Source organism: Bolinopsis microptera, chromosome 2, assembly GCF_026151205.1.
Source record: "Bolinopsis microptera isolate Bmic1 chromosome 2, MBARI_Bmic_1.0, whole genome shotgun sequence".
Taxonomy (NCBI): domain Eukaryota; kingdom Metazoa; phylum Ctenophora; class Tentaculata; order Lobata; family Bolinopsidae; genus Bolinopsis; species Bolinopsis microptera.
Window position 1 is genome coordinate 807,129 of NC_087073.1, and position 13,771 is coordinate 820,899.

Consider the following 13,771-nt stretch of genomic DNA (forward strand, 5'->3'; position numbering starts at 1 on the left):
TCTTCTTCTGATCTTACAGCAGTGAGGCACCAACCTAGAATAGTATTCGTTAAACTTAATGTTTGGAGTATCTACTTCCTTCTACAGTGGTGTTACAGTGTGTGTAATAGTGTACTGTTAAAGTGTTAAAGTGTTTTAGTGCGTGGTTAGTGGTTACATGCAGTTCTTTAGCTAGGCCACACCACACTGCAGTGCACTCCATCACCTGAGGTATCAGGGAGTACTTAGTGACCGGGACAATGTAGCATAAGGAGTGATTTAACACGCTCACACAGGCTGACTTTCAGCTCCACCGCCATCTGCTTAGGCGATGGTAGAAGTTATTTTCAGCTGCAGAATAAGCGGTGTCCCGCCTAGTTATTGCTTAAACTAGCTCTTTCCTAGTTTCCACCGGAAGCGCCATATAGAGAATTTCCTTTGATAGCTGTCACGTGACAGTCACGAGATATCGATTGAGCGCGTTTACTGGTTGGATATATAGCGCGTGATATTGAGCTATTATGCAGAGCCGATTACGCACCATATAGGGCGTAATTACTAGCTGCATCTAGCACGTGATATTTGCACAGCTAATTACACAGCCATATAAGGCGTAATTAGGAGCTCGGAGTTGCAGGGGAGTTGTAATAGCGTGAAATTGGGTGGTAAATCGTTGATTAGGGGTACATACAAGTAAATGTTTCGTGAAATATGTTGGTATAAAGCCAACTTTGGTTTTAGAATAGTGTGTGAGGGCGCGTACAGATGGAAGTGCACTGATTTGTTGTTCAAATGGTTAGAATAAAGATTTGTCCGAACCGGCTGAAATCGTTGTTACGTTGAAAACTGTTTCGATTACCTTGTTACCTAGCTAGTAACTTGGTATGAAGAGAGAGTGCAAACCAGACGAAAGTAAGACGAAGTCTCGGGGATCGGGGATGCAGCCTACAATGGGCATGAATATATAGAGGGCCCTAGGTTGCTCCCCAGATCGGCAGTCCAATAACACATTTTCTGAAAATTTCTAATTTTCAAACTTTTCATCAGTCCTACGCCACTGGGGAATGATAGAAAGATGCGAGCAAAATTACGAATGCTGAAATGCACAGCTTTAATATCACTTCCTTTCAGTATAGTCTCACAACGACAGAGATAGCACAGTTCATGATACAACCAAACAGTCAGGTACCCATATTAATTTATAATTTTATCTCTAATAATGTTTCGCTCTTTCAAGACTGACAAGGAATCACAATAAATACTTGGAATTTTACCTCAAGAACGTCCCAGTCGCAGAAACTTCCCCTTCGTAAAACTCCACTCTTCAGGGTAGTTTCCAAGTGCTATCCACCTTGACAAGTGAGTACGTTAAAGCAAGGCCTGACCTTCAAGTCAGAGAAAGGGACTACAGGCACGGTGGCTTGAGAATATGTGAAATGTGCAGTATTATAAAGCCAGACAGGTTTCATCACTGTGGCATCTGTAAACGGTATGTTTATACAATTATAAACCAATGTAGTAGTTGTACAGCAATACTAAGGTAATTTTACCTTTACACAGACATCGAACGCTGTAAGAAGATGACGATCAGACCTCGTTATTTATAAACCAATGATTGAATCCATTCATTGAAGACTATCAACACAAATACCAGATTCCACTTGATAAGAGATATTAATTGCAGATGTGTAATGAGGATATTAATTACAGATGTGTAATGAGGAAATGATTCCACATGATAAGAGATATTAATTGCAGATGTGTAATGAGGATGGACCACCATTGTCACTGGGTTAACAACTGTATCCACGAGGGTAACCACAAGTACTTCATACAGTGCATTGCACTCGGTGTAATGATATCTCTTGTTACCATTATACACTACTCAATAAACATGAGCTGCTCGAGTTGTAAGGTAGGTTATTATTTATTGTGTAATTATTTGGGGCTGTTGGCGGGTATACGACAGCGGGGGTTCTCAAACTCTTGCTGACGTAATGTTTGAATTTAGATGGCGATTCAAAAATTGTAAATTGTTAAAATTAACTCATCACGTTAACAATTGACCGATTGATTTGATTGAAACGAATGTAAGACTTCAAACATTTGCAGATAATACCAGACCTCTCCAATAAAGACTACACAGTCTGTCTGTTACTGTACATGTCTACGGGACTGTCAACCTTAATAGCTTTGTTGGTTACATTTTTAACTCTGGATCATTGCACCAACATGTTCCGAGGACAGACTAGTTATGGTAAGTGTAAAGGGGCCGACATGTCATCCCCCGTTGTACCGGGCATGATACTTGATATAACATTAATAGAAGTGTAAAGGTCACATCAAGATTTGTCTTCACTAGAACACCCTACATCACTTGTCTAGATATACTAGCACCCTAAATAAACTTTCAACCAGCTGATAAACACCCACCCCCTTCAGAACGAGTATACGAGCGGGACCATTACAACAGGGGCTGGAAGAAGAACTTCATGGAGATAATGGGACAGGGTGCGTGTGAGTGGTTCTGTCCTGTTGCTCCGACTAAACTCTCTCCTGAGCAGGAGCCTCTCATCATCACTGTTGTTGAGCCCTCCTCCGCAGCCTGGTTTGTCTATTCCTGTGTTAATTTGCTCATGTTTCCACTGGAAAATGTAAACTGTTGCTTTGAAATGTAAGCATCATCCACGGACTAGATATTCTATTTTGATAGTCATGATAAAACTTGTATAGTCCCGCAAAATGTTCCATTACTCCTTCCCCTTCAGGTTAGAAACAACAAACAACAGAGCGTACACCCAGTACGAGATAGAGGACGAGACTACGTCCTCCCGCCATAGTCGACAAAGTACCAGTAGTCAGGGGAGAAGCAATGAGCGGTCACGTGACGTCAGTCTGGACGAGTTCGCGGACGACACTCTGAGTCTCCAGCAGGGACAGGTGGGGCAGAGTAACAGTGTAGTTACCATGGTAACAGAGGGGCACAGGGACTCTTCAATGGTCACCAGAGTGCGGACCCCTAGTACCATTGAGAGTACAAAGTGAGGGTGAAGTTATTTAGAAAGTTAATTATTGGCTTGTGATCGAAACTGCTCATACGTGAAAGCTAGGTTATTATCAGACTTTAAAGTCAGTTTCTTTCCTCGAAGGTGAAACTGTTCACGTGAAACAACAAAACCACGTTTCAAATGATCTGGAATAATTTTTATTTGTGTTTGCTGAATAGTATAGCACTGCTGATAGTCTGTTTTGTATACAACAAGCATTCCCAAACTTTCTTCGAAAGTGAACTCCTAGCAGCCGTCCAACTGATTTTGTTGACACAGAGAAGCTTGACGATGTCTCTCTTTTCGTTTGATAGGGCAAATTTGAAATTTTTCGAAGAAAATTTCAAAATATTGCAAAATTGTGAAAAATTGAAAATGGGTTTTGACACATTTTTGCAAGAAATAACTAACATATAAGACCTAACAAGCATTCCCAAACCGATTTCATTTGATTTGCTCCTTCATAAAATAGAAAAATTATAATTTCAAATTTGCACACGAGACTTGAAGTTGAAACACCCTGTAGAGCGCGCTGATTTGAGCGGGGTTTGATTTGGTTTGACACACAAGAACGTTTGTCTTATATTGAAAGACAGTGACATTTTCTACTGGTATGTTTGATATATCGAGTTTTATTTGGTTTTAAATGATGTGTTTTTAATAGTGTTATTTTATTAAAGATTAAAGAAATGTGTCAAGAATTATCAGATTGTAAGTTTTAATCAGCTCCTTTAAACTACCTAATATAGATGATATGAGTAATTAATCTGTTATCTATCATCTTGTAAGAAATGATTAACATCATTTCTGTAAAAATATAGTGTACTGATATATTAAACTTTGTTTGACGAGTTTAGTAATTTTTTGACTTCTGTTTGTGAAAGATTGGTCGATATCTCAGGACTTTTCTTGAACTTTTGTTGACTTTCAGGAAGAATTCAGTCTTTCGTTGCTGGGAAAATTTGATTTTTTTACTGTAGAATTATATTTTTGATTGTCTTGTATGATTTTTATTGCAATATTTTCAGAATATACTCGGGTGTTTTATTTCAATATGTGAGTGTTGGAACCACAGCAATGCACATCTGCTACACAAATTAAAGCAAAATATATAACAACGAATATTTAAATAAAAGACGATCATTCAATAATTTTGGATAACTTAAATCAAATACATTCGAGCACTGGTTAGTGATCGACTAAGTTAACAGTCATCGATATTCGATACTCATCGAATTTAAAAAAGTAAAAGCAACTGCTGTCTTTGGGGTCGTTCACATATCACGTGATCAGCCGAGGGGGGAGGGGGGTTTCCAAATGATTACGCTAGTATATTTTGATACAATATTTATGTGTAAAACTGATTACGGAGTCGAGGGGGCCGGGAGGGTAAAAATTGACCAAAAAGTGATTACGTAATATGTGAACGACCCCTTATCAGTTATGACACTATCAGTGTCTGATATTCATTCTTATGGCCGGAAAAATGGGTTGTATAATGTATACATACAATGTAATTGTATAATGTATAAATACAATGTAGTTGGCAGGCTCACCGAATAGTCGTTTAGTGTGTTTGTGGCTTGCTGAGTCGGCCTTGTCAGAACTCTACTGAGCTCTCGTTTCAAGTCACCTCTGATGTTGTGGTATACTGATCTCTCTCAGTGTCTTCCTTTACTGATCACCTCTCATACTGAGCTCTCTCCACATTCTCGGTGTCTCATGATGATCCACTCTCTCAATGTCTTCCTCCCTTTACTGATCACCTCTTACTCACTTCTTCCTGCTGACCCTCATGATGATCCACAGAATGACCCAGGAGAGGAACATGCCCAGAGTAACGGCCCCTAAGAACATGATGAACAGGATCACATCAACACTCAGACAATCCGAGTCCGGACCCGAACAGTCCGTGTTGTTATCTCCAGCCGCTACCCCCGGTATTAGCAGAACACACCACCATACTAAGCGTTCGTAGCCACCCCTCCATTCGCTCCTGTACTTGATGTGGCCTCCTCCTTCGTCTTCTCCTTCTTCTCTTCTTTTGGCTTCTTCTCCTCCTTCTTCTTGTCCGCACCCTTTTTCTTGGCAGCGGGGGCGCCTATCTGAGAGCATTTGATAATGAACTGAAGGACGACGTACGAAACTACCAGCCCCCCAATAAACGCAGCTGCAACTACTAGGAAGTAGGCCTGGTTGTCCGGACAGTCTATAAGGTTCTCGTCTTTTGTCTGTTTGGGTCTGTGTAGCTGATGTTATTACACTCTTTCCCCTTTTCTTTTTCTTCTTCTGATCTTACAGCAGTGAGGCACCAACCTAGAATAGTATTCGTTAAACTTAATGTTTGGAGTATCTACTTCCTTCTACAGTGGTGTTACAGTGTGTGTAATAGTGTACTGTTAAAGTGTTTTAGTGCGACGTGTGTTTAGTGCGTGGTTAGTGGTTACATGCAGTTCTTTAGCTAGGCCACACCATCACCTGAGGTATCAGACTTGGTAAGTCAGTACCGGGAGTACTTAGTGACCGGGACAATGTAGCATAAGGAGTGATTTAACACGCTCACACAGGCTGACTTTCAGCTCCACCGCCATCTGCTTAGGTGATGGTAGAAGTTATTTTCAGCTGCAGAATAAGCGGTGTCCCGCCTAGTTATTGCTTAAACTAGCTCTTTCCTAGTTTCCACCGGAAGCGCCATATAGAGAATTTCCTTTGATAGCTGTCACGTGACAGTCACGAGATATCGATTGAGCGCGTTTACTGGTTGGATATATAGCGCGTGATATTGAGCTATTATGCAGAGCCGATTACGCACCATATAGGGCGTAATTACTAGCTGCATCTAGCACGTGATATTTGCACAGCTAATTACACAGCCATATAAGGCGTAATTAGGAGCTCGGAGTTGCAGGGGAGTTGTAATAGCGTGAAATTGGGTGGTAAATCGTTGATTAGGGGTACATACAAGTAAATGTTTCGTGAACTATGTTGGTATAAAGCCAACTTTGGTTTTAGAATAGTGTGTGAGGGCGCGTACAGATGGAAGTGCACTGATTTGTTGTTCAAATGGTTAGAATAAAGATTTGTCCGAACCGGCTGAAATCGTTGTTACGTTGAAAACTGTCTCGATTACCTTGTTACCTAGCTAGTAACTTGGTATGAAGAGAGAGTGCAAACCAGACGAAAGTAAGACGAAGTCTCGGGGATCGGGGATGCAGCCTACAATGGGCATGAATATATAGAGGGCCCTAGGTTGCTCCCCAGATCGGCAGTCCAATAACACATTTTCTGAAAATTTCTAATTTTCAAACTTTTCATCAGTCCTACGCCACTGGGGAATGATAGAAAGATGCGAGCAAAATTACGAATGCTGAAATGCACAGCTTTAATATCACTTCCTTTCAGTATAGTCTCACAACGACAGAGATAGCACAGTTCATGATACAACCAAACAGTCAGGTACCCATATTAATTTATAATTTTATCTCTAATAATGTTTCGCTCTTTCAAGACTGACAAGGAATCACAATAAATACTTGGAATTTTACCTCAAGAACGTCCCAGTCGCAGAAACTTCCCCTTCGTAAAACTCCACTCTTCAGGGTAGTTTCCAAGTGCTATCCACCTTGACAAGTGAGTACGTTAAAGCAAGGCCTGACCTTCAAGTCAGAGAAAGGGACTACAGGCACGGTGGCTTGAGAATATGTGAAATGTGCAGTATTATAAAGCCAGACAGGTTTCATCACTGTGGCATCTGTAAACGGTATGTTTATACAATTATAAACCAATGTAGTAGTTGTACAGCAATACTAAGGTAATTTACCTTCACTCAGACATCGAACGCTGTAAGAAGATGACGATCAGACCTCGTTATTCATAAACCAATGATTGAATCCATTCATTGAAGACTATCAACACAAATACCATGATTCGACTTGATAAGAGATATTAATTGCAGATGTGTAATGAGGAAATGATTTCACTTGATAAGAGATATTAATTACAGATGTGTAATGAGGAAATGATTCCACTTGATAAGAGATATTAATTACAGATGTGTAATGAAGATGGACCACCACTGTCACTGGGTGAACAACTGTATCCACGAGGGTAACCACAAGTACTTCATACAGTGCATTGCGCTGGGTGTAATGATATCTCTTGTTACCATTATACACTACTCAATAAACATGAGCTGCTCGAGTTGTAAGGTAGGTTATTATTTATTAATATTAATTAATTAAGTAATTATTTGATTAATTAAATTAATTAATTGGGGCTGTTGGCGGGTATACGGACAGCGGGGGTTCTCGCCAAACTCTTGCTGACGTTATGTTTGAATTTTAATGGCGTTTCGGGGGCGTTTCAAAAATTGTTAATTGTTAAAATTAACTCATCACGTTAACAATTGAACGATTGATTTGATTGAAACGAATGTAAGACTTCAAACATTACCAGATAATACCAGACCTTTCCGATAAAGACTACACAGTCTGTCTGTTACTGTACATGTCTACGGGACTGTCTACCTTAATAGCTTTGTTGGTTACATTTTTAACTCTGGATCATTGCACCAACATGTTCCGAGGACAGACTAGTTATGGTAAGTGTAAAGGGGCCGACATGTCATCCCCCCCCCCCCCCCCCCCCCCCCCCCCCCCCCCCCGTTGTACCGGGCATGATACTTGATATAACATTAATAGAAGTGTAAAGGTCACATCAAGATTTGTCTTCACTAGAACACCCTACATCACTTGTCTAGATATACTAGCACCCTAAATAAACTTTCAATCAGCTGATAAAACACCCACCCCCTTCAGAACGAGTATACGAGCGGGACCATTACAACAGAGGTTGGAAGAAGAACTTCATGGAGATAATGGGACAGGGTGCGTGTGAGTGGTTCTGTCCTGTTGCTCCGACTAAACTCTCTCCTGAGCAGGAGCCTCTCATCATCACTGTTGTTGAGCCCTCCTCCGCAGCCTGGTTTGTCTACTCCTGTGTTAATTTCCTCATGTTTCCACTGGAAAATGTAAACTGTTGCTTTGAAATGTAAGCATCATCCACGGACTAGATATTTTATTTTGATAGTCATGATAAAACTTGTATAGTCCCGCAAATTGTTCCATTACTCCTTCCCCTTCAGGTTAGAAACAACAAACAACAGAGCGTACACCCAGTACGAGATAGAGGACGAGACTACGTCCTCCCGCCACAGTCGACAAAGTACCAGTAGTCAGGGGAGAAGCAATGAGCGGTCACGTGACGTCAGTCTGGACGAGTTCGCGGACGACACTCTGAGTCTCCAGCAGGGACAGGTGGGGCAGAGTAACAGTGTAGTTACCATGGTAACAGAGGGGCACAGGGACTCTTCAATGGTCACCAGAGTGCGGACCCCTAGTACCATTGAGAGTACAAAGTGAGGGTGAAGTTATTTAGAAAGTTAATTATTGGCTTGTGATCGAAACTGCTCATACGTGAAAGCTAGGTTATTATCAGACTTTAAAGTCAGTTTCTTTCCTCGAAGGTGAAACTGTTCACGTGAAACAACAAAACCACGTTTCAAATGATCTGGAATAATTTTTATTTGTGTTTGCTGAATAGTATAGCACTGCTGATAGTCTGTTTTGTATACAACAAGCATTCCCAAACTTTCTTCGAAAGTGCACTCCTAGCAGCCGTCCAACTGATTTTGTTGACACAGAGAAGCTTGACGATGTCTCTCTTCTCGTTTGATAGGGCAAATTTGAAATTTTTCGAAGAAAATTTCAAAATATTGCAAAATTGTGAAAAATTGAAAATGGGTTTTGACACATTTTTGCAAGAAATAACTAACATATAAGACCTAACAAGCATTCCCAAACCGATTTCATTTGATTTGCTCCTTCATAAAATAGAAAAATTATAATTTCAAATTTGCACACGAGACTTGAAGTTGAAACACCCTGTAGAGCGCGCTGATTTGAGCGGGGTTTGATTTGGTTTGACACACAAGAACGTTTGTCTTATATTGAAAGACAGTGACATTTTCTACTGGTATGTTTGATATATCGAGTTTTATTTGGTTTTAAATGATGTGTTTTTAATAGTGTTATTTTATTAAAGATTAAAGAAATGTGTCAAGAATTATCAGATTGTAAGTTTTAATCAGCTCCTTTAAACTACCTAATATAGATGATATGAGTAATTAATCTGTTATCTATCATCTTGTAAGAAATGATTAACATCATTTCTGTAAAAATATAGTGTACTGATATATTAAACTTTGTTTGACGAGTTTAGTAATTTTTTGACTTCTGTTTGTGGAGTATGGACAGTAATAACGTGCCCGTGAAAGATTGGTCGATATCTCAGGACTTTTGTTGAACTTTTGTTGACTTTCAGGAAGAATTCAGTCTTTCGTTGCTGGGAAAATTTGATTTTTTTACTGTAGAATTATATTTTTGATTGTCTTGTATGATTTTTATTGCAATATTTTCAGAATATACTCGGGTGTTTTATTTCAATATATAAGTGTTGGAACTTCTTTAAAATCTCCACAGCAATTCACATCTGCTACACAAATTAAAGCAAAATATATAACAACGAATATTTAAATAAAAGACGATCATTCATTAATTTTGGATAACTTAAATCAAATACATTCGAGCACTGGTTAGTGATCGACTAAGTTAACAGTCATCGATATTCGATACTCATCGAATTTAAAAAAGTAAAAGCAACTGCTGTCTTTGGGGTCGTTCACATATCACGTGATCAGCCGAGGGGGGAGGGGGGTTTCCAAATGATTACGCTAGTATATTTTGATACAATATTTATGTGTAAAACTGATTACGGAGTCGAGGGGGGCCGGGGGGGGGTAAAAATTGACCAAAAAGTGATTACGTAATATGTGTGAACGACCCCTTATCAGTTATGTCACTATTAGTGCCTGATATTCATTCTTATGGCCGGAAAAATGGGTTGTATAATGTATAAATACAATGTAATTGTATAATGTATAAATACAATGTAGTTGGCAGGCTCACCGAATAGTCGTTTAGTGTGTTTGTGGCTTGCTGAGTCGGCCTTGTCAGAACTCTACTGAGCTCTAGTTTCAAGTCACTTCTGATGTTGTGGTATACTGAGCTCTCTCAGTGTCTTCCTCCCTTTACTGATCACCTCTCACACTGAGCTCTCCACATTCTCGGTGCCTCATGATGATCCACTCTCTCAATGTCTTCCTCCCTTTACTGACCACCTCTTACTCACTTCTTCCTGCTGACCCTCATGATGATCCACAGAATGACCCAGGAGAGGAACATGCCCAGAGTAACGGCCCCTAAGAACATGATGAACAGGATCACATCAACACTCAGACAATCCGAGTCCGGACCCGAACAGTCCGTGTTGTTATCTCCAGCCGCTACCCCCGGTATTAGCAGAACACACCACCATACTAAGCGTTCGTAGCGACCCCTCCATTCGCCCCTGTACTTGATGTGGCCTCTTCCTTCGTCTTCTCTTTCTTCTCTTCTTTTGGCTTCTTCTCCTCCTTCTTCTTGTCCGCACCCTTTTTCTTGGCAGCGGGGGCGCCTATCTGAGAGCATTTGATAATGAACTGAAGGACGACGTATGAAACTACCAGCCCCCCAATAAACGCAGCTGCAACTACTAGGAAGTAGGCCTGGTTGTCCGGACAGTCTATAAGGTTCTCGTCTTTCTGTCTGTTTGGGTCTGTGTAGCTGATGTTATTACACTCTTTCCCCTTTTCTTTTTCTTCTTCTGATCTTACAGCAGTGAGGCACCAACCTAGAATTGTATTCGTTAAACTTAATGTTTGGAGTATCTACCTCCTTCTACAGTGGTGTTACAGTGTGTGTGATAGTGTACTGTTAAAGTGTTTTAGTGCGTGGTTAGTGGTTACATGCAGTTCTTTAGCTAGGCCACACCACACTGCAGTGCACTCCATCACCTGAGGTAGTACAGGGAGTACTTAGTGACCGGGACAATGTAGCATAAGGAGTGATTTAACACGCTCACACAGGCTGACTTTCAGCTCCACCGCCATCTGCTTAGGTGATGGTAGAAGTTATTTTCAGCTGCAGAATAAGCGGTGTCCCGCCTAGTTATTGCTTAAACTAGCTCTTTCCTAGTTTCCACCGGAAGCGCCATATAGAGAATTTCCTTTGATAGCTGTCACGTGACAGTCACGAGATATCGATTGAGCGCGTTTACTGGTTGGATATATAGCGCGTGATATTGAGCTATTATGCAGAGCCGATTACGCACCATATAGGGCGTAATTACTAGCTGCATCTAGCACGTGATATTTGCACAGCTAATTACACAGCCATATAAGGCGTAATTAGGAGCTCGGAGTTGCAGGGGAGTTGTAATAGCGTGAAATTGGGTGGTAAATCGTTGATTAGGGGTACATACAAGTAAATGTTTCGTGAACTATGTTGGTATAAAGCCAACTTTGGTTTTAGAATAGTGTGTGAGGGCGCGTACAGATGGAAGTGCACTGATTTGTTGTTCAAATGGTTAGAATAAAGATTTGTCCGAACCGGCTGAAATCGTTGTTACGTTGAAAACTGTCTCGATTACCTTGTTACCTAGCTAGTAACTTGGTATGAAGAGAGAGTGCAAACCAGACGAAAGTAAGACGAAGTCTCGGGGATCGGGGATGCAGCCTACAATGGGCATGAATATATAGAGGGCCCTAGGTTGCTCCCCAGATCGGCAGTCCAATAACACATTTTCTGAAAATTTCTAATTTTCAAACTTTTCATCAGTCCTACGCCACTGGGGAATGATAGAAAGATGCGAGCAAAATTACGAATGCTGAAATGCACAGCTTTAATATCACTTCCTTTCAGTATAGTCTCACAACGACAGAGATAGCACAGTTCATGATACAACCAAACAGTCAGGTACCCATATTAATTTATAATTTTATCTCTAATAATGTTTCGCTCTTTCAAGACTGACAAGGAATCACAATAAATACTTGGAATTTTACCTCAAGAACGTCCCAGTCGCAGAAACTTCCCCTTCGTAAAACTCCACTCTTCAGGGTAGTTTCCAAGTGCTATCCACCTTGACAAGTGAGTACGTTAAAGCAAGGCCTGACCTTCAAGTCAGAGAAAGGGACTACAGGCACGGTGGCTTGAGAATATGTGAAATGTGCAGTATTATAAAGCCAGACAGGTTTCATCACTGTGGCATCTGTAAACGGTATGTTTATACAATTATAAACCAATGTAGTAGTTGTACAGCAATACTAAGGTAATTTTACCTTCACTCAGACATCGAACGCTGTAAGAAGATGACGATCAGACCTCGTTATTCATAAACCAATGATTGAATCCATTCATTGAAGACTATCAACACAAATACCATGATTCGACTTGATAAGAGATATTAATTGCAGATGTGTAATGAGGAAATGATTTCACTTGATAAGAGATATTAATTACAGATGTGTAATGGGACGTGTTCAAACCTGGTTGGTGGTTTTGTTTCATTTTTCCCACTCATTACTTCTGGGCCCCCAGATTGAAATCTGTAACATTTTAAGAAAAACTGAAACTACTGACAAAAACTAGACCCTTTGACTGAGGGCACCCTTGAATCAGAATTTTTGTAACATATTCAGGTCCTGAGATATAGCAGTTTAGTTGGGGGCCCTGGATATTGAATTTTGTAACACATTTCTATGTTACACTTTTTCAATGGGTTTTTAGAGAAGCTTCTTGATAGTTTTTCAAGTTCAGATCAGTTTTTCTAGGTCACAAAGGGTTCCATCAACCATATTCTTGACCAAATTTTGTACTTGGGCCCAAAACATTGAATTCTGTAACATATTTATGTTTTCACTTCCAAGGTCATATCTGGAATATTCAATATTTTTTTGTATTGGTAACATGGTTTTTAGATTCTCATACAAAATTCTGAAGCAATCCTTATTCATATAATTTGATAAAATGGCTGCGGAACTTGAATTATGTAACATTAGAAAGTAAGTGTATAGAGTATGTGCCCTAGTGTGAGGGGTGTTAGGTAAGCTATATTATAGTTTTTGAAGTTCAGACCAGTTTTTCCAGGTCACAAAGGATTCCATCAACCATATTCTTGACCAAATTTTGTACTTGGGCCCAAAACATTGAATTCTGTAACATATTTATGTTTTGACTACAAAGCTCATATATTTGGAATTTTCAATATATTCTTGTACTGGTAACATGGTTTTTAGATTCTCATACAGAATTGTAAAGCAATCCTTATTCGTATATTTTGATAAAATGGCTGCGGAACTTGAATAATGTAACATTAGAAAGTAAATGTATAGAGTATTATAGTATATAGTATGTATCCTAGTGTGAGGGTTGTTAGGCAAGCTATATTATAGTTTTTGTAGTTCAGACCAGTTTGCCTAGGTCATAAGGGTTCCATCAACCATATTATTGACCATATTTTGTACTTGGGCCCAAAACATTGAATTTTGTAAGTCCACATATGGACATGGAACTCTGCCATTTCAGGGGATAAACTCGTGACCTGGCATTTTATTGTTACAAATTTCAATATATAGGGCCCAATTTCTATTTTCTATACAATTTAATATATAAACTAAAAGTTTTCAAATATCCAACCTTCAATCTCATTAGCTATATTCATTTGATTAAATTTACCGCGTTCTGTCGCAGATTGTCAATTTAAATTACATATACAATTACATTTAAATTGTTACAAAATTCAATAAT

At 39.7% G+C, this 13,771-nt stretch overlaps 2 protein-coding genes across 2 annotated transcripts; both read left to right on the top strand.

Moving 5' to 3' along the window:
* The first annotated feature begins 1,060 nt into the window (after positions 1 to 1,060).
* Positions 1,061 to 3,926, top strand: LOC134811071 (zinc finger DHHC domain-containing protein 4-like). Its single transcript, XM_063817784.1, has 6 exons — positions 1,061 to 1,164; positions 1,308 to 1,468; positions 1,738 to 1,894; positions 2,092 to 2,236; positions 2,422 to 2,587; positions 2,748 to 3,926. The coding sequence occupies exons 1-6, from the start codon at positions 1,081 to 1,083 to the stop codon at positions 3,022 to 3,024; spliced, it is 990 nt and encodes a 329-aa protein (XP_063673854.1). The 5' UTR covers positions 1,061 to 1,080; the 3' UTR covers positions 3,025 to 3,926.
* Positions 3,927 to 6,378: 2,452 nt separating this feature from the next.
* Positions 6,379 to 9,361, top strand: LOC134811136 (zinc finger DHHC domain-containing protein 4-like). Its single transcript, XM_063817872.1, has 6 exons — positions 6,379 to 6,482; positions 6,626 to 6,786; positions 7,078 to 7,234; positions 7,482 to 7,626; positions 7,844 to 8,009; positions 8,170 to 9,361. The coding sequence occupies exons 1-6, from the start codon at positions 6,399 to 6,401 to the stop codon at positions 8,444 to 8,446; spliced, it is 990 nt and encodes a 329-aa protein (XP_063673942.1). The 5' UTR covers positions 6,379 to 6,398; the 3' UTR covers positions 8,447 to 9,361.
* Positions 9,362 to 13,771: the final 4,410 nt, after the last annotated feature.

Coding starts and splice junctions, on each gene's coding strand:
- LOC134811136 (XM_063817872.1), top strand. CDS start 6,399: ATGCACAGCTTTAATATCACTTCCTTTCAGTATAGTCTCACAACGACA. Junction 6,787..7,077: donor CACTGTGGCATCTGTAAACG/GTATGTTTATAC, acceptor TATTAATTACAG/ATGTGTAATGAAGATGGACC. Junction 7,627..7,843: donor CCGAGGACAGACTAGTTATG/GTAAGTGTAAAG, acceptor CACCCCCTTCAG/AACGAGTATACGAGCGGGAC.
- LOC134811071 (XM_063817784.1), top strand. CDS start 1,081: ATGCACAGCTTTAATATCACTTCCTTTCAGTATAGTCTCACAACGACA. Junction 1,895..2,091: donor TGAGCTGCTCGAGTTGTAAG/GTAGGTTATTAT, acceptor AAACATTTGCAG/ATAATACCAGACCTCTCCAA. Junction 2,237..2,421: donor CCGAGGACAGACTAGTTATG/GTAAGTGTAAAG, acceptor CACCCCCTTCAG/AACGAGTATACGAGCGGGAC.